The sequence below is a fragment of the Lissotriton helveticus genome, chromosome 3_1, assembly GCF_964261635.1.
Source record: "Lissotriton helveticus chromosome 3_1, aLisHel1.1, whole genome shotgun sequence".
Taxonomy (NCBI): Eukaryota; Metazoa; Chordata; class Amphibia; order Caudata; family Salamandridae; genus Lissotriton; species Lissotriton helveticus.
This window is the reverse complement of record NC_136061.1, coordinates 1,297,276,623-1,297,303,370: the sequence shown is the minus strand read 5'-3', so window position 1 is coordinate 1,297,303,370 and position 26,748 is coordinate 1,297,276,623. Positions and strand designations below refer to the sequence as shown.

At 45.4% G+C, this 26,748-nt stretch overlaps 1 protein-coding gene across 1 annotated transcript in view; it reads right to left on the bottom strand.

Annotated features, from left to right (window-relative positions):
- LOC144824244 (uncharacterized) overlaps positions 1-26,748 on the bottom strand; it is a 154,817-nt gene that overhangs the window by 64,471 nt on the left and 63,598 nt on the right. The window contains exon 3 of the mRNA XM_078683387.1: positions 10,459-10,574. Within this exon, the coding sequence (XP_078539513.1) occupies positions 10,459-10,574 (116 nt within the window). The remainder of the gene's footprint in view (positions 1-10,458; positions 10,575-26,748) is intronic.

Sequence of the window (26,748 nt, the reverse complement as noted above, 5' to 3'; positions counted from 1 at the left end):
AATTAAAGCAAACATTTGCAATATAACACAGTCACACAGAGCAGGAGAAAAAACAGAGTAGTGAGTGATGAAAAAATTGCTACTACTACTCACCAAGCCCGGGGACCTCCACTCCCAGCACATCTAGCAGGTCACGCTCTCGGTCCAGGATATCGGTCCAGCGGTGGGTGACTTGATTGTAGGTGCGCTGGACCCCCGTGATCTTAAAAAGGGCCCGGCACACCTGCCCCCACCGCTTCCGACGCTCCTGGCTGTTGGTGTAACCAGCAGCGATCCTGCCGCCTGCCGCAATGGTCCTGGGGAGACGGCGCTGCACATAAAAAACAAGTGCGCCCACCTCCTCAGGGCTGAAGATCTCCCGGGGCACCACCATTTCCGCCCTCAAGCGACCACACGGGAGCCGGGCACGGGCTGCGGTGCCCGTCTTGGGCAGCTTGACAGCTGTCTTGACCATGTTCTGGGCAGGTGTTAGCAGTAAAGAAGAGACAAAATGAAAAAGAATAAGAGTAGGGAAGAAGGAAATAAAAGTTTAAAAAAGTAGTTGAAAAGTAAACAAAAGTAGCCTAAAACACAAAAATATAGATCTAGAAAAATAGAGGGATAGAAAATAAGTTAAATAGATCAAAAAAATATTAAAACAAGCAAAGGATGGCAGAGATATACAGAGGATAGAAACACCATACCCAGACACATAGGAATGAATGAAAAACAAGATGGCGGCCCGATCACGTGCGCGTAAGTAAGTTCGCACGCGATTTCTCTCGCGAACTCGTGCGAACTTGCATTCGCAAGGCGCTCATTGCGCGAGATTACACATAGCGGGCGGAAACGGAAATACGTCACGCAAACAAAATGGCGACGCCCATACTCAACCTTGGGGTAACTCGCACGAGTTCGCGGCTTCCACGGTCGAGTTCGCACGACGCCGCGCCTCGCGAATAGGGCGAAATTACCTAAAAACCAGTTTTGCAAAAGCAAAACCAACGAGCAGGTGCAAAAGTTCGAGCTCATCATTTGTAACCATTTACCTGTAGTGCTTCCTGAAGGGGCCCTCCAGAATCCGGTTGCCTACTTGCAACTATTGTGTGACCCTGCTCTGACAGTCACAGAATAGTTACAAGTATGCCATTGCATCCTGTTATTGCAACAAAAAGGAAAGGGAGCAGACAAGCAGGTGCCATCCTTCATTAATGTCAGTTGGGGCAGGGCAGGTGGTGTTGTTTGCAAAACTTAGTGCAGGTGTGCTTGGCTTTGCCACAATAATGTACACTCACTAGTCAATCAGAGGGTGCTGTGATGACACCGAGGGTGGCATGGGTGTGCCAGCCAGAGGGTGGCATGGGTGAACCAGAGTGCCAGTGTTGACAGAGGATGGCAGTGCTTTGCTTTGCCCCAATAATGTACACTGGTGAACCAGAGGGTGCTGTGATGACACAGAGGGTGACATGGGTGAGCCAGAGGGTGGCATGGGTGACCAAAGAGAGTGCCAGTGGTGACAGAGGGTGGCAGTGATGAAGAAAGCCTTGCAAACAGGCTGGGCACGTAGAAACAACAAGTTCGCAAAACTGGCGACCCGACAAGTAAGTTCGCAATTTGCGAAATTGTACAAAACCCTCGCGAACTTGCAGAAACCCGTGCGAACACACCCCCCAAAAAAATCCGCAAATCCGCGAGAATTCGCGGATTTTGCGTATTTTCGCAATCCGCAAATACGCAAATACGCAAATTCGCGGATTGCGAATCCGCAAAATCCGCCCATGCTTATCTGGCAGAAGCCTGCCATAAACTCAAGCGGGCTGCAGAAGTGACCAAAAATAACTTTATCAGGAGTTGGAGAAATATGGGATTTAGAAATATTTTTCTAAATCCAGAGACCGGGGCAAAGTGCAAAGACTTTCCATGGGCGGGCCACAAAGGCAGGCAAATATAACAAGTCCTCCCCACTCTAAGTTTAATACTATGTTAAAAACTGATTCTGCTGCACTAAATCGCAAAGTTATCCAGCCTCAAGGGACTTTGCCTGGCTACAGCATCAAGTCTTGCCCCATTGATGGATTTTGAGAACCGAAATAGTGACTGAGTCAGAAGGTAGAATGCTCGAACAGGTTGAAGTGGCAATCTATTCAAGTGGGAAAGCAACCTAAGTGGCTGCAAAATTCAATTTTATTCTGCATGATTTCGGCACTAAACTAGCAGCTTCATTGGAAGCTTGATGATGACTTAGTAACTGTGAGGAAGCCTAACCGACTTCAGCCATGGATCTTGCCTCACTCAAAGGCAGTCTTTAAACTCAAGGAAAAGATTGAGGGCCAGATGTAGGTAAATTTATTTTACCACCTCTTAAATACCGAATCATACCGATTCGGTATTTAAGAAGTGGTAAAATATAAGTACCGAGATGTAGGTAAATACAGATGTGCATTTACCGAATCGGTAAAATTCGGTATTTACCGATTCGGTAAATACCGACCGGTAAATGCCCATTCATTCTTATGTCAATAAAGAGAGGGGGTCCCAGTAGCCATGGAACGTAAAAACACACAAATGTAAAATAATCAAGGAAACATACATTGAAACCACATTGTTTACCGGTCAGTCCGGTAGGGGAGCTCGCACGAGGCGGTCTCCGGGCTTAGAATGAATCAGTCTACGATCGCGGGCTCGCGTCTGAAGACTGATTCATTCTAAGCCCGGAGACCGCCTCGTGCGAGCTCCCCTACCGGACTGACCCCGGTACTCCGCGCCTCTGTGACTTCACATTGCAAACGGAGACGGATTAATTCTAAGTCCGACAGCCACTGTTGAGTTATCTGACTGCCTCATCCTTTTATCCTTGTCGGATTCGTCTCACGTACGACAGCGGGTTAGAATTGCACCCTGAAGACATCCTCAACCCCAAGCTCTATCCGGCACCACCTCACCACGGTTGGTGCATTAACGGTTATGTGTCCCCCAGTCCTGATGAAGACCCCCCAGCAAGATAACCATTGATATCTGCATCTCTGAGGGTCGAAACGTCGACATCCACTTCCGTGTGTCATCTCCAATCCCCACTGTCTACATTTATTGGATAACCTGGAGGATGACTTTGTCGAATTTGCTCATGAACATTTTGTGTCTTAAATGTTTTTTTGTACATAGTGTGTAACTTTGTCAAACGATTGACAATTGTTGATTTTACTGTCACTACTGAATCGCCACTTCTTTCCTCACCAATTCCTCACTTTCACTACACCGTCCTATCCCCTCTCCCTCCTTGGGGCACCACCGAAACGAGTGTTCTATTATTGTATTTGTTTATCCTTGCATATTCGTTAAGCATTCCCATTGTGAAGTAAACAATGTGGTTTCAATGTATGTTTCCTTGATTATTTTACATTTGTGTGTTTTTACGTTCCATGGCTACTGGGACCCCCTCTCTTTATTGACTTAACTACCCAGGTCCCCGTACCTTCTAATGGGTAAAACCCCCCCTATTAACAATTTCCATTCATTCTTATGGGCTTTGAAGCCCATAGGAATGATTGGGCATTTACCGGTCGGTATTTACCGAGTCGGTAAATACCGAATTTCACAAGGGTGCAGGGGGTGTCACTTTGACACCCTCTAGCACCCCCAAAACGGGTTCAGGTGCCATGTGGCAGGCATACCTGCCCTAAGGGCAGGTCTGCCTGTCATATGGCACAGGTGTGCATGCACACATGTGCATGCACACCTGAATCGGTATTTTACCATCAACTTGTATTTGATGGTAAAATACCGATTTTGTAGGGCTTGTGGGACTCAGAAGAGTCCCACCTACATCTCGATTTTACCGATTCTGTAAAAATACCGGTCGGTAAATTTACCGACCGGTATATTTACAGATTCGGTAAAATTACCGAAATGGCCTGTTTTCGGGCACCTACATCTCAAAAGCCAAATACCGGTCGGTAACGGCCGAATTCGGCCGTTACCGACCGGTATTTGGCTACCTACATCTGGCCCTAAGGGCCTAATTACATGTTTGGCTGTCCAACCACCCAAGAACAGTGTCCACATCCGCCAGTAGAACACCACTCTGGCAGTCATCCGACTACCGTATAGCGAGTTGAACCTGGTGTTGGCAGTGCGGATGCGTAGCTATTGCGTTGGAGAAAGCAATGTTTCCTCTAATTTATTTCCTCTGTGTGTGGCAATGTAATGTCTCTGTGCACTACAATGAGGCAATGTGCGCCCACAAACTGGCCATGCATGCAAGAGTTACCTGTATTTTCACTTTAGGCCAAACAGGCATGTACTCACATGTTTCTTTATTGGCATTTGTAATGCCAAACAGGTTTATAAACTCACATTGTGTGTTACTCCTTCTGTGATCCAGCTATTCCCTGGTATTCATGCTGTATGAGAGGTGGAACTATGCAAGACTGGAAATTCAGAGGGACGGTTTAGCCAAATCCGATCCTTTAGAATATCCCACAGGAAAGGATGCAGCAAGTGGCATAGTGTCACAAGAAACTTGTCACAAGTCAATTGGATCACAATTGGGTTGTCAGAAAATGTTAGGTCCTGGCCCTCCACAACACCGGACCAACAAACCTGAACATCCGCCTCTCCTTCCACACATGCAAAAGACACCTCCATTCAGCAGACCTCTCTCTGGCCACTATTCCACGCATCTGCAAGACCAAAACGGGAGGAACATCTTTCTCCTACCTTCCAGCCAAGACCTGGAACAACCTCCACCTCTGGCAAGCCCCCACACGGTCCCAGTTCAGGAAGCACCTCAAGACCTGGCTCTTCGGTTTACCCCAGCACTTAATGGAGCTGCCCCCCTAGTGCCTTGAGACCCTCGCTGGTGAGTATTTGCGCTTTACCAATCCTGATTGATTGATTGAATTATTAAGGAAAGCATGATCAAATAACCCAGCACTTAAAAAGTTATAAAAGCAAAGGACTAAGCTAAATCTAAGGGAGCGATAAATGTGGGGAAGGTCTGTCAGAGGCATATATTCACACTTTTTAATGTGTAATGCGCAGTGTGAAGGTTGGAGACAGCTCTGAATGGAAGATTCTGCTTATGATATCATAGGGGAGGGCAGGGAGCCTTGAGTAAATATTACTTTTCAAGTCACTTCTGCTCTCAAATCTACAACAAGCATCTGATCACCACTCCCCTGCAAGGAAAACTAAGAAAAAAAGGGTCATGGACAAAGGCTGAGTACTCTTTCCCTTGACAGATGGAAACCTATGCAGAGCTAATCCATGTGACTCAATGTGATGCCTTTGCGGACTGTCAGTTGATGTTTACTCGGCCGTCACAATGATGACTATTGTCTTCTAACAGGAGTGTCATAGGACCTTAAGTATTATTGATCTGCAACAGAATAAGCAAGCTACTGCTCTTGTACACTTGCTTCTCCAAAAGTATCTACATTGAGAGGTCAAGGTTTATTTAAAGTAGTGGCGGTAGGTCTGGAACTCAGCGTAATTATGCAATAAAACGAATGTCCATTCTGAATAAGTTCATTGATATAACAGTATGTCTTTATAAATATATAGGAACATGATGGCCTTCCTTAAGATGATGCACGGTGACACAAACCACACAATTCTAGCACTTTCTGCATCTGCCAAAAGACCCTAAATACTTTTATAGCACTTACATGTCAGGTACTACAATTCAAATACACTAGGTGTCTTTGGAAAATCAAATCGTAAGAGAAAGATTAGTGAGTTTTTGCCTACCTTTTCAGGTCTTTGGTCCTCCAAATTTTTGCTATGTATGTATTTCCCTAAACCCCTCCCCAACCCACCCTAACCCCCCTCACTCCTCCCTAAAACCCTCCAATTTAGCAGTAAGGATGCCCCATTTTCCATCCACTCTCCTGGCCCCTCCCATATGTACAACTTAGGGCCTGATTACTATCTCAGACAGAAAGCCTTCCAAACGACTCGGAACTGTCGAGCTTTCTGAATAACTCGTGCTCCGGGAGTCCGTGCGACCGATTCTGATGTGTCCGTATAATGACGGAGTTGGTTCGCTCCGACGCCCCTTGAACTTAATGGGAGCCCCTTTACAAAACGCTTTCACAGGCTCCCATTGCAAAAAATGGGTGGGTGGAGAAAAGCATGTCCCCTGTGGCAGGCACCCCATGTTGCCCATCACATTGTGGATGCATGGAAAGGGGGGACCCATGGGTACCCCCCTGCTACTGATTTGGAGGGCGCCGGGTGAAGGGGGGCCTGCCATGGCCCCGCAAAATTTGTCCTGGCAAAACCAAGTCGGAATTGTGCATCGTACTTGCTCATTCAGATGTCGGCTCCATTGCGTGGCACGATTCAGCTGCGAACGAGTCACACGACAGGAACGGGTTCAGAACTGATTCAGTCTGCTTGAATGAGATCTTCGCATTGTACTTGGTGGTTCGGGGGACGATTCAGTCGGAAACATAGCTTCCGAATCTGAATTGCTTCTTTCGAGATTGTAATCAGCCCCTTAGTGGTAAAGTTAGATATGTGTGGATCTCCCCTAAAGGAAAGATAGGCAAGGTGGAGTTTTACACTAAGAGGTTTACTAACCTTTAAACACATTTCATATATAAGTAACACAATAAATGTAGAAATAATATTAAACTCTTTATATCAAATGTATTAATTAACATAAAATTCATATACATGTAAATAAAAACAAAAAACTATTGACTAATTTACATAATTACTATTCAATAAAATAATTATCAGTCAATAAATAGTTATTATTCAACTATTAATTCATTAACTACCCACCCTATACCCCTGCAAATCTAGCAGCCCCCAGCTAAAATTTCATTTACAGAATAAGTATTCCATAGTTAACATATTTTAAATCAATTAATAATTAGTAAACAAATTATTTATTAATTAATTACCCAGCCTAGAACACTACAAACCTCGCAGCCCCCAACTAAAATATTATTAAAATAAACACATATTCCATAATTTTAATATGTAAAATTAAATAGCTAAATTCCAAATTATTATAAAATATTACTTAATTAACTTGCTGCCATATACCCTTACAAGTCAGATTATCACAACTAAAATATCAGTAAAATATATCAGTATTCAATATTTTACATGATTACAAACTCAATAAATAATTAATAAAAAGTTATTACTAAATTGTCAATTAATTATATACTTTACGTTCTACCCTAGATACCTGCAAACCTAGCAGCCTGCAACTAAATTATAAGGCGGTGGTCCAGAATACTGCGGCCAGATTAATTCTTGATGCTCCCCCCAGGTCCTCTTCACGCCCCCTTCTGCATAAACTCCATTGGCTGCCCATCCGCCAGCGAACTGAGTTTAAAGTGTGTTGTGTAATCCACAGATGTCTTCATGGATCTGGCCCTAAATATCTGGCTGAATTGTTTCGGCTGTATATTCCGACCCGTTCATTGCGCTCCAGCAACCAATTATTGCTGCAGGTCCCTCGTATTAAGAAGGCAAGACAAGGGGGTCGTGCCCTGTCCTGTAAGGGCCCTACTCTGTGGAACAGTCTGCCCCTCATTTTAAGACAAACCACTAACTTTTATGCCTTCAAGAAATCCCTGAAGACTCATCTGTTTCTGGCTGTGTAAGATCTAAGGCACTCTATGACTATGACTATGATTTCGATCTGGCATCTTGGAAGATCATAAGCGCGGAGACACCCTTCAGGGTCGATTCCTGCGCTATAGAAGAACATAAAATAAAATAAAATAAATAAATAAAGGCAAATAAATAAGTATTCCATAAAATTACATAATTAAAATCAAAGAGTGCAGCAGAGAGGTGTAAATCTGAACTTTAAGAAGTGCAGCCTTATTACTCTGGATGATCATAACCTAATTCACAGTTCTGCTATCAAATTGAGAATAATTTAAAGGACAGTGAACAAAATGTTTTGATATTTTGTAATATCCATGGTAGAGTATTTTATAAAAATATTAAACAGCCTCTCACTCATGGCCATAAGATCTTAATTCATAAATATGGATAAAACATGTTATATCAACTTATAATAACATATGAGTAATCATATACATATCTGCTTAAAACACTACCAAAACATTTCCATTTTTGCCCATTAACACACATTTTGAACTTACTACCATTTGTATTTTGCTGCTGTAGACGATGCGCCTGATTTACAAACTGCACTTTGTAGTACTTTTTGTAGTACTGGAAAACATACTACAAAATGCTGTGCACAAACTATTTGCAGAGTTTATGCCTCGACTCAGGAGTGTCTGCACAAATAAGTAAATGCTTTAGTAGTAAATGTAGGTGGGATTGTAGAGAGTGGGTGGGTAAGGGGGCTGACTTACTCCAAAGGGGAATAGATAGGGACATCACCCACCCACACAAGAGTAAGCCAACTGCTGTACTCAGGGTAGTGGAGACATGTAACTTACACTTTTATAGTAAATTTACACTTGAGTTTGTGAATACTGAAAGCAATAAAAGTACTGTAAATTACTCAAACGTGCAAGTTACCTTTGTGAATCAACCCCATATATTTAATCGGCGGTTCAAGTAAACATAGCCTTGTTTCGAATCTGGTGTAGACAAGTGAGAAGGCATGCATTTAGCTAGGTCAGCTTTTTAGCAAACCCTACTACATGTCCTTCTCAAGGACTTTTCACATTCTTCTTAGAAGATGAACTAGGCACCTGCTTGAGTTTCTGTTTGATCACATGTGATATCCTTTATTTACTCCCTTATTGCAATTGCATAAAAGGAGGTGAAAAATAAAGCAATGTAGCTTTGTATACACAGACAGAGCTGCGCTGGTCCTTTGTTTAGCAAAGTTGCACTTTGACTAGCTTTGTGGTTTAAAACAATTTTGGCATTAGACATGTTTTTCACTTCTGAGGGTTTCCTCAAGGGTGTTTTCTTTCTCAATATTAGGAATACTGCTGTTGAGCTGTGATAATCCCCCAATTTTCCAAGCTAGTAATAGAAGTAGTTGTCCATTCATCCACCTGATCATGCTGTTGCAAGACATCCACCATCATGTCTGGTCAAAGCAGTCTACAGTCACCTGATTCTACATTCCCTCACACTTAGGGGCTCATTACGATATCGAGCAGAACCTTTCTGCCCGACAACGTCTCGGATTCAGGATCCAACTGACTCATGGTCTGCGGTTCCACCCTACCAATTATGAGTTAACTGAACACCGTTCTGTCAGAGTACCATTGTTCCCTATGGGAGCCCATGTTCCACCTGACAACACAGGCTGTTATGAGAAAATGGGGTGTGTGCCGAAAACCCTGCACCCTGTCCCGGACACCACATTGTGCCTGACTCACAGTGCAGGGATTTACAGGGGGTCCCTTAGCTACCCCCTTGGCCCTCAACCAGGGTACACAGGATGAAATGGGCCTGCTAGGGGCCCCCAAAATCACTTTCCGACAGCCTCTACAAGTTGGACAGGCCAACTAGGAAAGGCTGTTGGAAATTGACATCGTAATCAGTCGGTCGGAAACGCTGTTCGTAGAGGTGCACAATGCGGTTCCGACAGACACAAATACTCCAAGAGATAGTCGGAACTGATTTGGAATAGTGGTTTTACTTTCCGAACATCGTAATCGTTCAGGCAGATTATAAAGCGACCCAGTCATTCAGAAGGGTTCCGATGCGGTCTAGGAAATTCTGACTGTCGGGCAGAGGTTTTCCGACTGCCGTCGTAATGAGGCCCTACGTCTCTTAATCCATACACTCCCAGGGTCAGGTCTAAAGTAATCCTGGACACCCATCAACATATACTTAAAAATATGGTCACATTTACCAAACAGCATCATGCCCTGTCCAACCTCAACCATGGTCCATTGCAATTATTGTCTATTTACCCATCTCATTGCAAACTTGCCCACATCAGAACGTGTTTGGCTCTGCTCGCCTCTCCTCTCAAGATAGCAACAAACATCCGAATTCTTAATGATCCCCCTCGGGCATACAACACAAATCTCATGTTTCCTTTACTACTGCTCTACTCTCACCATTTTTCACCTTTGTATACAATTTTTAATTCTATCCTAAACTTCGCTATATTGTGTTTTTTCATACCCTGCATTGGAAAAACTCCTTCCAAGGTCTTAAACCCCTGTTCTGCGTCTAACGATGCTTGTCTCCCTCCAGCCTTTAATATTCGAGTTCCCTACTTATCTTTCTGGTTCCGACATTCTCATAAACCTTATTTTTTCTGCTCATACTCTACTGATCTTCTAGCAGAATGTTTGTTTGTTTACCTGCTTACATATACTATCACTGCAGCACCATATTTAATTTGAACATTTAATCCAATTGGTGGAATTGGATAATATAGTTATTAGAAAAACAAGTATTTCTAAAAGAAAATTCCACGTTGGAAATAAGGCTTTCCAGTGGCATGGTGACATCTTGTCCTCCCATCTGATCTACACGTATATGTATTTAAATGATACTCACTGAGCTCTTTTCCATACTTGCTACAGTCGACAAAGTGGATATCGGAGCCTGAAGCATGAAGCGGTCCAGAAAGGTTAGGGCATCAGATGTGATCCAGGAAGCCTTGGCATCTTTCCCTGTGTACAATCAAAATATAGATATTGTAAAAGTAAGAACAGATACGATATAAGAAAAGATATAAGACCTCGGATCACCTTTGCAGCTACCTAAATGCGACATGGCCTGATATTATTTATTACTTTGCTGGTTCCTAGCTGGACGGCTCTCAAAAGTAAAGGCTAAGTACTTCTATTTTCCACGCAGAGGAATCTGAAAATCAATTATATTAAGTTGAAGTTGATATCCTATTAGACCTACTATTGGGGTCAAAGAGGATAGCAGTTTTCACTTAAAATCACAGTTTTCAACTTTCTAGGAAACCAGGAAACATCACAGTTGATTCAAGAAAGACAACGTTTTTTGGGCAGTATGACACATTTCCTGTTGGTCTGAGGCTAAGTTGCCACTGCTTGCCTGCACAGTTTTTAAGGAATGCTTTAACTTTGCTCTGCACGACCCAGGAAGGTCAACTCAAAGCCTTAAAAAATGTATTCAGGTCTCCCTTTAAGATATTTTTCATCCTGACGCGAAACTGATTCTCTAGAGTAAGAACAAAAATGTAATGAACATGGTGACCGACTTGTCTTGTTTAAGCTCATGAGATATCCTGACATGTGAACATGAAACTCTGATGTGATTCAGATGTTCCTGGAATAATACTTCACACAAAGGGGGCCACAGGAAGGCCACAAAAAAGTTTTTATATGTGCTGGATTGTGCAGTTTACATAAAACATCAAATCGCCATGAATGTTTGTTTAAGTGCAGGATGGTGTCCCTCCTGCACATGAACAATCACTACACAAATGATGATTTGCAACTTCTATGTGTGCTGCACAATGCAGCACACATAGGAGTTACAAATCACCAAAAGTGATTGTTTATGTGCAGGAAGGCACACCTTACTGCATATAAACAACAATTCCGTCAATGCAGGTACCCTTGCACTATGGTGTAAGCATGCCTGTGTTGGCACTAGGCAGCCAAATGTAGCACCGGTGCTAGGGAAAATCAGGAGTGCGCAGTATTAAGGGAGCGGCATCAAATGGCTAATCGTGGGTTCACTGAGAAAGTTGTGGCTAAATATCATAAGAATAGAGTCTACCAGTATGAGTATGACGAGAAAATAGGACGCGTATTTGCCCATCAGATAGCAGATAAAAAGGCGCCGAATATCATTCAATGCAACACAGGAGACAATGAAGTCGTACATAAGTGTCTGCAGCTCATCGCTGATCAATTTGCCACTTTCTATCAAAGGATTTATAGCAAACCAGGTATTATCGAAGGTCAGGTTATAGCCAACTATTTGGCCGAGAGCCAGATCCCCGGTTAAATTGCATACACTCTTACGTACTAGCTGCAAAGGTGGAGATAGGCGAAGTGGAGGCAGCAGTGAGTAACAGCATCAGGGAAAGCTGCTGGGGATGATAGTATCCCCCTGGAACTGTATGAAGTATTCATAGCTATTCTAGCCCCTGAATCCCTGGAACTGACAAACTACATATACAGTGGTGGGGAAGCTCCAGTATCACGGGGAGTGATGAATATAGCAGTTTTTTCTTAAGAAGGGTAAATCACCGGAAGACAGAGGGTCCTACCGTCCAATTTCCTTGATAAACGCAGATGCAAAGATATTTTCAAAAATTTGTCTGGCCACTTTTATGCATGAGTTGTCTCTAAACAACAAAATGGGTTTGTGCCTGGAAGAGACACAATGGTGCATTTCAATACTGCCATCTCTTCCTTTGATGTTGCTGGTAAAATACAAGAACGAATAGGAATGATAATGCAAGACACATGGAAGGCCTTCGATAGAGTCACCTGGGAGGCACTCTTGGTGACCATGGGAGCGTTCAGCATTGGTGACCAGTATATAGCCCTATTGCAGAAGTTATATACCAAGCCAAGGGTCAAAATTGTCTCAGATGGTAAAGTCTCCTCTTTATTTTCCATATTTAGGGGGACGCAACAGGGATGTCCGTTATCCCCGTTATTGTTTGCTCTCTACATTGAACCATATATTAAAGATTTGCTACTGAACAAGGACATACAGCCATTAATGCTGCATGGGGTCGAGTTTATAATAACTAATATGTGTAGATGATTTTGCTCTATATGCCACCAACCCATGTACTGCGACGAACTGTAGCTCTAAGGAGGCAGAAGCATTTGGGGTGTAATCCGGATACAAGTTAAATCTATGGAAAATGCAAACAATCCTGATCTATGAAATGTCTACTCCATCTACGGCAGTTATGGGAGTTACTGATACTGCCACCTACTTGGAGGTTCGCTTTAGCAGCAGAGTGGAAAGTATAGTCACCCTCAATTACGAGCCACTACTAAAGTTAATCAGTGCCAAGCTACGGCAATGGCACCGACTTCCTCTGAGTATATGGGGTAGATGTAATATCATAAAAATGAATATTCTACCCAAGTTTCTTAATATGTTTTGCTCCATACCATTGTGGGTACCAGATGTGTTTTTTGGGGTGACATGAAGGAGCTATAGGGATTTTTTATGGGGTTACAGGAAAGCCAGACGGGCCATTAGGTATTTGAAATTGCCATATGAGCAGGGTGGACTCAAACTGCAGGATTTTAAACTTTATTTTTGGGCTGCATTATTTGGCCGAATTCAGGGCTTATTGAATGGGGATAACTTGAGGGAGTGCCCAGCTGGTTATCAATTAGCATTAGGACCAGATATCAGATATGCAATGCATAAGCTTACAGATCCTAATTATTTCAAAATGGTAAGATTTAAGGTGATTCGAGATGTGGATCAAGTCTGGCGTGAAATATGTATTAAGTTTTCTTTGCAATTGCATTTCTTTTCATTCACGCAATTACTCTATTGTGGGGTGATCCAATTCTCTCGAATATCTTTCATGACAATGTGGAGCGAGTCTGGGGAGATAAAGGGCTACAAAAGCTGGGCCATTCATATGATAGTCAGGGTGTACGATCCTTTGCTGCATTACAGGAAACATTTGGTCTACCTCAAAAATCCCTTTTTAAATATCTTCAGGTCAGGGACTATCTTATTCACAAATACGAATTAAATAACTACCAGGAGATTTCCGGGGTTTATACATTACTCTATCAATATTCAAAATGTGGCATAGGTACATTTTATCGGGAGCTTATGTCGCATGGCGAAGATGATAGCGCACTGATAGTGACAAAATGGAGCCTGCGATTAGCAACTACAATAACAGGATTAGAATTACAAAAGGCACGGGAAACACTCGATCAAGCAATAGTTTCTGGGAACCTCAAACTGCAACAATTTAAAACGATATATATATGCTTTATTATACACCGGAACGTATTTCCAAATGGACACCCTCTACGAATTCACCACGTGTACATTGCCCACAATGTAATCTCTATGCCGCAGACATGGTACATATGTTAATTGGATGTCCAACCTTTAAAGAATTTTGGGATAGTATATTCCGATTGCTATCCACACAGATGGGGCTGAACTTTAGCTTAAATAACAAAGCGATATTAATTGGTGTACAGAGTGGGGACAATCACAGTCTTAAATCTCTGACATCAATCATCACAGCTAGTGCGCATTTATGCATTGCGAGGGCATGGGTGGAGGTAATACCACCTAGAGTTGCTGAATTTTGGTCAGTATTCCGACAAACGTATGAGTGTGAAATGGCAATAGCTAAGGCACATGGACCCATGCGATTTATGAAAGTGATTAAGATATGGTCCAAACATCAATGGATGTAAGTTATCCATAATACAAAGGCTTGAGTATGGTACTGTTATTAGCATTGCGAATACCTATTTTCGTCTCTCTCTTTGGCACAGGTGTCTTTTTTTGTGTGTGTTTTTTTCTTGACCTTTTCTCTGGTTTATCTATTGTTAATTATAGAAAGTGATGAGTTGACTTAATCCTGTAAGATGTCAAGATCCCTCTGACACAGATAAAATAAAAAAAGAGATTCATTTGATGCTATGCAGGGGTAACTCTCACCTCATTCATCGAGGTGATATGCGTTTTAAAAAAAGAATCTTCATTTCTCATAGATAAACAAGAAAATTCCACGAGGCAAGATGGCGGCCGCTGCAGTGGCTGTGTGAGTAGGCTGTGGACTACCCCGTTGTAACCTCTCACCTGTGGCCGATTTCGCCCGTCCAGGAGCGGTTGCTGGCTGTTGCCGTGTCATGATTCATGGTGGCTGACATTTGAGGTGCTTTCTGTGCGGAATAAGTTTTGGTGAGAGTCTTGAGCGGAGAGGCTCCTCAGCGTCGGTGGAAAACAGCGTCTTCGGCGGCTTCGCTGGCTCAGCAGAGACTTGGAGGCAGAGCCGCGGAGTGAGTACCGGAAAAGTGTGGAGTGGAGCGGAGCGGAAAGCGTGTGGAGCTGAGTGGAGGGCTGAATCCCGGCTGATCCTTGGGCCGATTTTCAGGCTTTTTTTGGATTTCAAACCTGGATACTGACTTGATTGGAATCAGGGATGGAGCTGGGAAATGGCTCCTAAAGGTAGAGGGGCTAAAACCCGCGGTGCTGCGGCAAATAGTTCATCCTCGACCTCTGTCCCCCGGTGGACTTGACCAGTGGGGCGGGTACTCCTAAGGCCACCCCAAATCTAAAAGATGGTGCCAAAGGGACACCGGCTCGAAGTGAGGGAGAGAATATGTGGGGATCTGTGGTACAGTCTGTGGCTGTGGGTTTGGCGGATATAGCTGGGGGTAGCGACCCTGGCGCTGCGGGTCCAGAGAATGGATCTCTCCGATCACCAAGAAATGGGCAACAAGATATCTCCAAAAAAGACTGTGTAGTGCCTGCTATCTTCCATAAAAAAGTGGCACCTAGTGGCAAGGTGGGGGTCCTAGCCCAAGTTAATCAAGTAAGTCCATCCTTGAATCAAGCAGAGACACTTAATGGTTTGGAGGGTAAGAGAGCCCCTGGTTCGTTGATGGTATCAAGCGAAGTTGCTATGGAGGACGCTGCTGCTGCTAGTACTATATCAAGTAATATGGAGGGGTCATCAATTGCAGACAATGTGGATACTGTTGTCTTAGAAGGGCTGGATATGGGCAACAATGGCCCCAGTGTACAGGAAAAGATGAGCGATGCAGATTCTGCTGGGTCTGGTGGAAAATTTTACTCCATGTCGGACCACTCGACTGTCTCTGGAAATGTTTCAGAGAATGATAACGATGAGAATTGCAATGACAGCCTGAGTGTAGCCGGGGGCCGGGGGGATGAGATAGACTCACACTTAGGTGAGGATGATTCCTCTCTGGAGCAATCTGCAAACCAAGCGACTGTGAAGAAAATACAAGAACATGGGGAACATGATATGAGGATACCTCTGGTCCAGCCTATCTTGGACAGTACACCTGGTATATACTCTGCCCAGTCAAAATCTGCTGTTGGTAACCCTGGTGAGGCCGCTGGTGAGAAACGCTAAACACAATTTATGAAATTATAACGGCCCACAGGGAAGAGACAAAGGCAGAAGGCTTACGCACACAGGGGGCTGTGTGTAAATTACAAAACCCGGTCCGTCGCATTGTAAAATCTTTCGCTGAAATACCTACAAGGGTCGTGGAGGCAGAAGAACGTATTTCCGGGGTAGAAGATTCATTGGGCAAACAACAGTCGACCATCACAGAGCTACAAAAGACTAGAGTGGACATTGATTGGAAGATTACAGATATGGAAAATAGATTAAGACGTAATAATCTCCGTATTTTGGGTGTGCCCGAAAAGCTGGAGGGTGAAGATGTGAGACAATTTGTGGTGGAAATGTTTAAAGAGGCCTTCCCTGATTTAAAAGGCTGGAATTGGGAGGCGGAGGTTATTCGGGTACATAGATTCCCCTTTGTTATACGTACAAGAGTGGGTGGGTCTTCTGGAAAGGTACAGCCTCGCGCAATTCTAATTTGTTTGAACAACTGTTTGTGCGAAGCATTATACGATCTTGCAAGGTCCGATACGCGTCGGTCAGGAAAGGGCTGAGAATTTTTTGTGCGCCCTGATTTTTGCCCTGCTACAGTACAGCAAAGGTGGAGATTATGGCAACTAATAACAGCTTTTCAGGATAAGGGAGGGCAGGCCTTTTTACTAAATCCCGCGAAGTTAAAAGTTATCTTTAAAGGAAATACTAAATACTTTACATTAGAGCTAGCCGCACAAGAATATTTGAAGACAATGACAAACGAGTAAGCGACAGTACAGAACAAGTTAGAGCATCTCTTGTGACTAGTTAATAGGCCAGTTGTTCTTTTCTCTGGGGGGTATCTTATTTTACAGCATGTTGTTAATATGTGTGCAATATTATGATATGTACGAAATGTAGTGGCGTATAGCATTCATGATGTAGTACATACAGTATAGTAGCTGTCAGGTTTTTCTTTTCTTTGGGAATATGAAGTGCTAGGTGTAAGGTGCTGTAATTAATTTAGATAATTAGCTGGCAATATAAAGAAAAAAGGAGGAAAAAAAAAACATGTGGGCACTAGAGATGAAGTGTTTTTGTGACGGGTGGGCCACGGTGAGGGTTATGGGGGGGGCAGCTCACAAACACTCCCCATTACTGAGGACATGGTCCTTGCGCCTCGTTTTGGGTGGGGGGGATCACTCGGGTTTGGGTGTGGGCTGGGGTGGAGTAGGTGGGGGGAGGGGTGGGAGGGGTCTGGGGAGAAAAAGAAAAATAAGTCAAGAGTAATTTTTTTTGATTAAGCAACAGGTGAATGTGGCACAGGGACAAAATGTATGGAGCATAGATGACGGATAAAGGTATCAGACTTGGCTCTGTGAATGTTAGGGGCCTAAACCATCTTAATAAAAGGCAGCGTGTGGCAAGTGAGCTGAAGATGCTTCAGTGTGACTTAATGTGTCGTCAGGAGGCTCATATAGCATGGGCCAAGAGAAAAGTGTTAGCAGAGCTGGGGTATATAAGTTTTGATATGTACTGAACAATCAATTACATCAAGGGGGGTAGTAATTTTGGCAAAAAAAACAGATGGTCAGCTCTGGTAGGACATTAGCTGATAAATATGGAAGATGGGCCATAGCTGAGTGTATTTTTGGAACATCAAACTTTATAATATGTTCTATCTATGGCTCAAATTTTGATGAGACAGCGGTTTTAGAGCTACTTAATGTTGAGCTGGCGCTATGGCCAAAACCACTTATAATTTGCGGTGATTTTAATATCCATCTTGCACCTAACTCTGTTGGCAATTGGAATTATAGGTACATTGGCAGAAAGCCAAAAGTATACAAGTCTCTTGTTGAAGCGCATGGCCTGGTCGATGTCTGGGCTATTTTAAGGGGAGAAAACCAAGGGTACACTTTTTACTCATGCCCGCATCAAAAACTTGTGAGGCTGGATTATTTTTTTGCTCCGGCTCATCCTTTGAAGGATGCCAAGATACAAGTGTATCCAAGGGTTACTTCAGACCATGGCCCCCTTGTATTGACTCTGGCTAGCGTTCAAATAGCCTATAAGCCACGTTGCTTTTCATTTGATAGGAAATTATTATTAGATGAAAAGTTAATTAATCATATGAATAAATGGATTGAAGATTTCTTTCGGATCAACCGTGGGAGTGCAGCTGTAGGATATGTGTGGGACGCTTTTAAAGCGGCCTTTAGGGGTGAAGTTATTAGCTATGGCCTGTATAGGCAAAAGCAACTTAGGAGTATTTTGCAGGAATTGTATCACGCACTGAGGCATGCAGAAGAAAAGCTTATGGGGGCTATACATGATGGTGTAAATATCGGATATTTTGTAACGGAAGTTGCTAGGTGCAAGGCCAAAGTAAATCTGTATTGGAGTCAAGAGGCAGCTAAAAAGCATTTAGTGAATCAACAATTGAACTATGAATATGGAGAGGCAAGTGGTCATTGTCTGGCACAAAAGGTGAGAGTTAAGGAAGCAGCTCAGAAAATTAGTGCAGTTTGTGATTCGAGGGAGAATCGGGTAGAAACTGAGGCGGGGAAACTAGAGGTTTTTAAAGACTTTTATGAAGTGTTATATTCTGGAGTAGAATATGATCAGCAAAAGTCTGAGCCCCTGTTACAGCGTTTTTGTGAGCAGAATTTAGATGAGTTGGAGGCGGAGAAGCTAGAAGCACCCATAACTAGGGGTGAATTAGAAAAGGCCATAAATGAATTAGCAAACGGGAAGGCTGCAGGGCCGGATAAAATTCCGCTGCAGGTGTATAAAACTTTTTTTGGTGTCATGCAGGAAGATTTGCTAGAAATATGTAGAGAGGCTCAGGCGGGCTCATCCCCGGCAAGTTGGGATGAGGCTAACATCGTTGTCTATGCAAAAAAAGATAGGCCTCCGGAGATCCCGGCCTCATATCGCCCCATATCTCTTTTCAATGTGGATGGCAAAATATATTAAAAAATCCTAGCGACTAGACTTGCGGAGGTAGTAACACCACTGGTATCAATTCGACAACATGGTTTTATACCTAAGCGGGGAACAACTAATCACGTCAACAGAGTGATAACACTTTTGGATTACGCGAACTGTTTAGCCTTATTTTATTAGATGCTGAGAAGGCTTTTGATCGAGTTTCTTGGCGGTTTCTGTGGGCGGTGATGCGGCGACGGGGGTTCAAACAGCATTTTCTTTCTGCAGTACAAACACTTTACCGCAAGCCAGTTGCTAGGATTTGTATAATGGGTCTTGAGTCCTAACCATTTTTAATCACGCGTGACACAAGACAGGGGTGTCCTTGCTCCCCTTTATTGTTTTCCCTTTATATTGATCCTTTTTTATGTTGGAAGATAGTCCCAGGATAACTTCAGTCAGATTGCAGCAAGATCCATTTCGTGTCCTTGCCTATGCTGATGACGTGGTACAAAAGGGGGTGGTGATGGACGGAGCATCTGAATCAATCAAACACTCACACCCAGTCAAAAGATCTGGGTTTAATCCATCACCGTTCTTTAGCCCACTCTGCCACCCCAGTTCAGACATGGCTATATGCAAATCAGTCTGACCCTGTGCCTCATGGGAACAGTCCAGCCCGAACTGCCAAGCCATGCCTTCCCTGGACCGGAAACAAGCTTCCGAGGACCGGTTTCTGGCATTCCAGCCGTCTTCAGCCCGGCTTGCTTGAATCCAGTGGCAAAGTGAGCAAGGGACTCACGTCTGAGCATACCCTGCCACACTTATGGCGGCCAAAAGCGGTACAAACGGGGGTGGTGATGGACAGAGCATCTGAATCAATCAAACACTCACACCCAGTCAAAAGATCTGGGTTTAATCCATCACCGTTCTTTAGCCCACTCTGCCACTCCAGTTCAGACATGGCTATATGCAAATCAGTCTGACCCTGTGCCTCATGGGAACAGTCCAGCCCGAACTGCCAAGCCATGCCTTCCCTGGACCGGAAACAAGCTTCCAAGGACCGGTTTCTGGCATTCCAGCCGTCTTCAGCCCGGCTTGCTTGAATCCAGTGGCAAAGTGAGCAAGGGACTCACGTCTGAGCATACCCTGCCACACTTATGGCGGCCAAAAGCAGTACAAAAGGGGGTGGTGATGGACAGAGCATCTGAATCAATCAAACACTCACACCCAGTCAAAAGATCTGGGTTTAATCCATCACCGTTCTTTAGCCCACTCTGCCACCCCAGTTCAGACATGGCTATATGCAAATCAGTCTGACCCTGTGCCTCAGACTGCTGATGACGTAGCAGTAGTAACAACAAATCCAGCAATGGCTATGCCTGAAATAGAGCAATTGGCGATACAGCACGGGGCGGCATCTGGTTACAAACTGAACTCTACAAAGACGCAAATCTTATGTACTAACGTACATGCATTTGTTGACCAACGGGTAGTGGAGGAAGTGGTTTATTTGGGGATTAGGATCCGGGTTTGTCTAAAGGCATTGGTTGAATCTAATTGGGGGCAGCTGGTATTAGAGACTCGCAAACAATTGGATCGTTGTGAATACCTCCATTTGACTATGGTGGGAAGATGCAATGTTCTTAAAATGTTGATCTTGCCTAGAATATTATATTTTTTTAGGGCAGTGCCTTTAGAGATCCCGTGAAGTAGTCTTGCTCAGTTCCAATCGATATGCGGCATATTTGTATGGGCTCAGGGCAAAGCACGCAGAGCAATGTGGTATATGGTCCAACCCAGGGAACAAAGGGGCTGGGCTGTCCCAGATTTTACGTTGTACTATTACGCATGTATGATGCCGCATATGAATATACTTTTGACTGGTGCTGAACCAGCAACTAGGGCGGAATCCCCCTCCATTTATCAAATGTTGCTAGGCAGTGATGCCAAAAACCGACTGTTCATTAACGTGGACGGGAGTTACTATAAGCGCACTCGGTTCAAGGTTATTATTGCTGCTTACAAAGTTTGGACGGTGGTTAAAAAAAGTATGGGGTGGAGAAGATATCTTGGTATAAGCCATTAACAATAACTACTCTTTTTCCATCAGTATTCTGGAACCGGATGATGTGTAAATGGAGGGACAAAGGGGTGTGTACAGTTACCCCCAGATGCATCAAGCACCCATTTTGCTATTCCTTATTAGCGAAAAATAAGGATTCACTAATAAGGAATAGCAAAATGCTATGCATGAAGAAATCACAAAAAATTAGCGATTTCTTAAAATGTCTTAATTGCGACTCGCAAATTGCGAGTCGCAATTAAGGAATACCTCCCCATTTATTCCTATGGGCCTAGAGGCCCATAGGAATGAATGGGATGACAATCTCAATTTGTGATTCTCAATTAGAGAATCGCAAATTGAGATTGCAATTTCAAGGGTGCCAGGGTGTCAAAAGGACACCCTGTTGCACCCCTGAAATCTGCATATGGGTACATTTTGCACACACACATGCCCTAAGGGCATGTCTGTGTGTAAAATGGAACTTTGAAAAATGCACATTAGTGCATTTTTCAAAGTTTTTGCAAATTACCATGAAGTTGAACTTCATGGTAATTTGCGCCCCCTATTAGCGAGATCGCAATTTTTTTTAACTTTAATGCATTGCATTTAAGGAATCTCAATTTGAGATTCCTTAAATGCAATAGCAATTTAAGTAATCGCAATTTTGCGATTTCTTAACTTGCGATTTTTGCATTTGGGATGATGCATCCCAAAAGCAAAAATACCGGTCGCAAAGGGGCAGATTCTGAGAATCTGCCCCTTTGCGAGCGGTTTTTAGCTTCATGCATCTGGGCCTTAGTGATTTATTTTTGTTAAATGACATGAAATCTTTCGATCAATTAAGTGATCAATTTCATTTACCTCGGGCTGACTTCTTTAAATATCTACAAATTTGTGATTACTTTTTAAAAGCCCGATGGAGAATTCAAGCTAATCCTCTTGTTGAGGCAGTCAGGAAAGGTTCACGGATCAGCACACTGTATATTTTAATGTTGGATACATTAGATAATGACTTGGAATCTCAAAATCATAAATGGGACAACCGATTGGGCTGTCAGGGTATCCAACGGGAGACTTCCTTATAGCTGGCTGGCCGATTATTCATGTCAGCAAATCTGCATGCCCAACATTTTAAAACACTGTTCAATTTATATTACACGCCAGCCAAATTGTCCGAGTGGGGTTGTGTAAATGGGACCAAGTGCTTTCGCTGTGGGACCAAAGCTGCTGATATTGTACATGTTTTTTATTCGTGTAGGCACTTAACCATGTTTATAGGACATATAGAGAAATTTTCGGCTGAGATTCTGGGGGTATGTTGGACTTGGCCTTTTCCCCCCAAAATTTTTCGCTTTTGACCCCCTAATCTGGATTGTCTCCCCCATGGGATTAAACCTGTATAGGCCATGAGTGGTGTGAGACCCCTTTTGAAAAATGTAATTACCTGACATAATGTGAGCACTTGTAAAATCCCCCATTTTAAAACTGCACCCCCATTTTGAAAATGTACCTGACTGAAATGTATTGTTTTTAAAATGGATGCCATGGCCATGGGTTTTGCCACTGGACTGACATAGGTCAGCGGTCTAGATAATATTACCCAGCTACCCCTAGTTTTGGAGGGAAAGCCTGGCACCCAGGGTGCTCACCCCCTCCCCTAGAACCAGTTTAGGCTAGATGTGCCAACATTCTAGAAGGTCCTGGCACTGCCTGGGAGGAGGGTATAAATAGGGTGAAGTGTCACCAGAGAGTCAGTCAGCGCTGGGACAAAGAAGAGAGGGGACCTGCTGTGAGGTGCTACCGCCACATGGGCCTGTGAGCTGGGCCCTGCACCCCTATGACCCCCCCCTCTGCTGTCCCCATGGGCCCCTGACCAGGGAGGGCCCCTACCCAGGTCCCTGACACTGTGGGGACCGGGAATTCCGTCAGCGTTGCGCGGAAGAAGCGCCAAGGAGGTGAGGAGTGTGCCCCTGAGGCTGATGATTGGGACTGTCTGTACTCCTAAACGCTATAAATCTAAAGCGCCGTGCTGAACCCAGGGTTGCTGACCTGCCTCAGATAATTTGCCCCTGGAGCGCCTAGCAAGCACTGTGGGAAGAGAAGCACTGGGGCTGTGTGGCCTGAGGAACTGTAGTGAGACTGTCCACCCCCCCATGGGAATTTGTGGCCCTGGACTGTGAAAGAGCTGTGCTGTGCCCCTTTGAGGCCCCAGGGTCCTGGGAGCTGTGGTCCTGAACTGCCTCAACTGCCTTCAAGCGCTCTCAGGCCGTGCCCCCTGATAAGCGCTGTTCTGTACAAGCCTGCTGTGACTCCAGAGACCATGGTTGTGCCTCCGAGCGCTGGGTGTCCTTGAGGGCTATTCTGGCCAAGCGCTGCTGGCCTCTAGGAGCTGTGTGTGACCTGAAAGCGGTGCCCCTTCGAAGCGCTGCTGTTTCCCACTCACCGCCGCAGCCCCGTGAAGCTCTGGGTCCGAAGCGCTGTTGTCTGCCCCGGCGGCCCCCGGTACCAGGAGAGGGCCGCCGCCGTGGTGTCAAGGGCCGCGCCCGGCCCGATTGCGTGGAGTCTTCCGCGGTGGCCCCTGGAGCCCTGAGGAGACCGCCGCGCGTTCCAAGCAGGCCGCACTAGGCCTGAAGCCATCGCGACCTCCACCACGTGACGGGGGCGCCGGCCGCGTCACCGGCCCGCCCCCGCCAACGCCGCACAAGGATTGGACCCCGCGGCTACATCTCTGGAGGCTGCAGCTGATAGGCGGGTGCAGTCGTGCCTTTCCCCAAGCTGGGCCCTGATTGGTCCTTGGCCTGCCGGAGCTTGAGAAGGCCGGTATCGTCGACGAGTGGACCCTGGAGAGAGGGCACGGCCCCCGTCTGGTCCTCAGCCCCGATCTTGCCCAAAAGCCAACGCAAGGGCCCCGGAGGGCCGAAGACAAAAAGGTAATCCCCAGGGGAGGAGGGCGGAAGGCCGGAGAAGGCCTCGAGTTCGCCCCTCCCCCGGGAGAAACTGTGGCTGGGTCCCGTTGGCCCTACTTAGCCAAAGAAAGACCTGAAAGTGGGTAGAACATGGGCAAAAGCCTTTAGTGATGGTCTGGCCATAAAGCTAACCCCTGGCTGGGGGATGGTTCTTCATAGACTACCGCTAGGCCCCGTTTAATGAAGGGTGTGCCTATTTGATGAAATGTTCTACTGATTGGGTTACTGTTATTAAATGCAACGTTTATTCCAGCCTGACCAGTAATGAAATGTTTACCCCCATTTAATGACTGGCTGATTCCTGCAGCTAGGAAATATTGTTGGCTGTGTAGTGCAGCGTTTGTTCTCCTAATGGGATGACACCTGAATGCTAAGGGATTATGACAGCACAAGGTTACATGATTTTCACTAAAGTGTTTAGGCCTGCCTGAAGGAAGCTGTTTACTCAGGCCCTGCAGTTATCTGTGGTTACTGTTTTTATGCTAAAGATGTCCTGCCCTAAGCTGGCCTGACGATTGATTCTAGGCCCCTGCTCATACCCCGAGGTTGTTGGTAGAGGGAGCCTAGCTAATCCCTTACAGGTGTTCCTGAGCTTTAAGGAGGGCCTCTACCTGATGTTAATGCTAGGCGATGTATGTTCCGCCTGATGTTTGATACACCTAGCCAGGTGACATGCCTAATGAAATGCCATAGTTACCTGTGCCAGATGGTCCCTGAGGTTAGGCATGGCTTTTAGGTTACTGTTTATACGGTTATGGTGAGGCCACTTTCCTACCTAATGGTTAATCGCATGCTTTTGTGCCTGTTATTACAGGTGCTCCTATTTATGAGGTACTATGTTGCCCTGATGTTTTCTTTTACAGGGGTTGGGTTGGCGTGATTGTGCATGATATAAATATCTATGCTAAGGTGGTATTTTGCATTTACAGCCTTCCCTGTAGGATGAGAGTCTGAGTTGGCCCCGCCAGATTGGGCTCCAGATCTAATGACATTTTTAACCCATCCTTTTTCCCTTACAGCATGGACTTTGGACTCAACCCTTTTTATCCCATGTAAATAATCCCCCTCTGAAGTACTGGGCTCTGGTGCCAGTTGGTGCCGTGTTATGATGACACTGTTGATGCATTTTTGCCTTGCAGGTTGGAGATACTAAACTGCTTAATTTTCCAACTCAAACTGGTGTCCTGCCTCTTTTGTGGTGTGCCTGGTGTGTTGACTGAGGGTACTGCGTGAGTGCTTCACATGTCCTCCAAGTTTGGCCTGCCCGCTTGATGCCATGCTACCCCCTTTGAGACTTGGGCAACCCCCATTTCCAACATTTGGTGGCAGAGCGGTGGGATAGGACTTGTGTTTGCGCAGTACCACAGCGGCCACAGGTTACACCACAGGTAGAGCCTTGTGGTGGGGATTATTGCTGTTTGGCTGAATATTGTTTTTTGATTGCTTCCTCCTGAAGAGTATTCTGAATTGTCCCCTTGTTCCACTGGGAGGGTGTGTCCCGGGTGTACCTCGCCACGATGGGGTTGATTTACCAGGAAGTGGAACTGATGGAGTACACCGAACAGGAGGTGATAGACTTCCTCCTGGAGAGAGGGATACCCCCAGTAGGGAACATTAGGAGGAATTTGTTTCTCTATGAGGCCCTCAAGAGGGGAGAGCCCTTAGAGGTTAATGGGGACTTGTCTGACTACCCCCCCGAAGTGTTGAAGGGTCAGTGGGTTAGAGACCAGAGTGAGGGCTCCCCATCCAGAACCCTGGGAGGTAAATGCTCCGATGAGGAGGAGGAAGAGTCTAGCAGGGCAGAGACGCCAGTAGCTGTGGAGGACACCGGAGATAGGGAGTCTCGCACTGGGTCCAGTCCCGGGGGCACTGCCCCATCCCTTTCCCTGTCCCCAGAAGAGTGGGTAGATAGGAGGGAGGAAAGGGAGTATCAGCTGGCGCTGGCAAAGCTCAGGCATGCCGAGGGCTTAGCGCAGCTGAGGGTAGAAGAGCAGCGACTAGAGACTGAAAAAGTCCTAGCGCTGGAGAGGATGGCAGAGGCAGAGAGGGCCTTCGCCAGAGAGAGATCAGCTCAGGTGGGTAGGTTGTCCCCTGAGAGTGGTTTCAGGAGTCTGGATTCACCGAAGAGGGTGGGATCCAGTGGTGGCAGCGAGTGTAGGTCCAGTGCAAGGAGTCCCACTCCCGAAGCCCAAGAGACTGTGCCTGATTCCCCGGAAGAGGAGGACGGGTTAGTGTTTAGGGGCAGGGGAAAGCTGTCCCATCAGTCCTGGGGAGAGTTTGAGGAGGAGTGTTGGACTGTACTGGAGGATTGGGTGGTGAGGAGAGCAGTGGAGGATTGGGAAGGGCTGTGCCATGCCGTTATCCGGGAGCACATGCTGAGGAGTTGTTTCCCAAGACTGCGTCACCATCTGTTGCGGTGCGGGTTCTCAGACCCCAGGGAACTTGCACGGGAGGCAGACCTCTGGGTAAGTGCCAGAGCGTCTGGGAAGACATTGGGGAGTGATCCAGAAAGGAGAGGTGCAGGGATCTTCCGACCCAGCGTGGCGGGAGAGGTGAGAAGCCCAGCTAGGTCCCAGGATAGTGGGCGGGTTGTAGGGCCTCACATCCCATCTAAAGGAGGGAGTGAGACGGGGAGGTGTCCCGAGATGCCCCAACTGCAGTCACAGGGACTGGAGAGTTCTTTTAGGGAACCCCAGGTTGGGAGTCTAGGCTGTCCCGGTGTGCCTTCTCGTGGAAAGGATCCCCTCATGTCAGGAGGACCCGGAGCATCATTAATTGGAGCTCCAGTGGTTCGGGGGTTTGACCAGTCA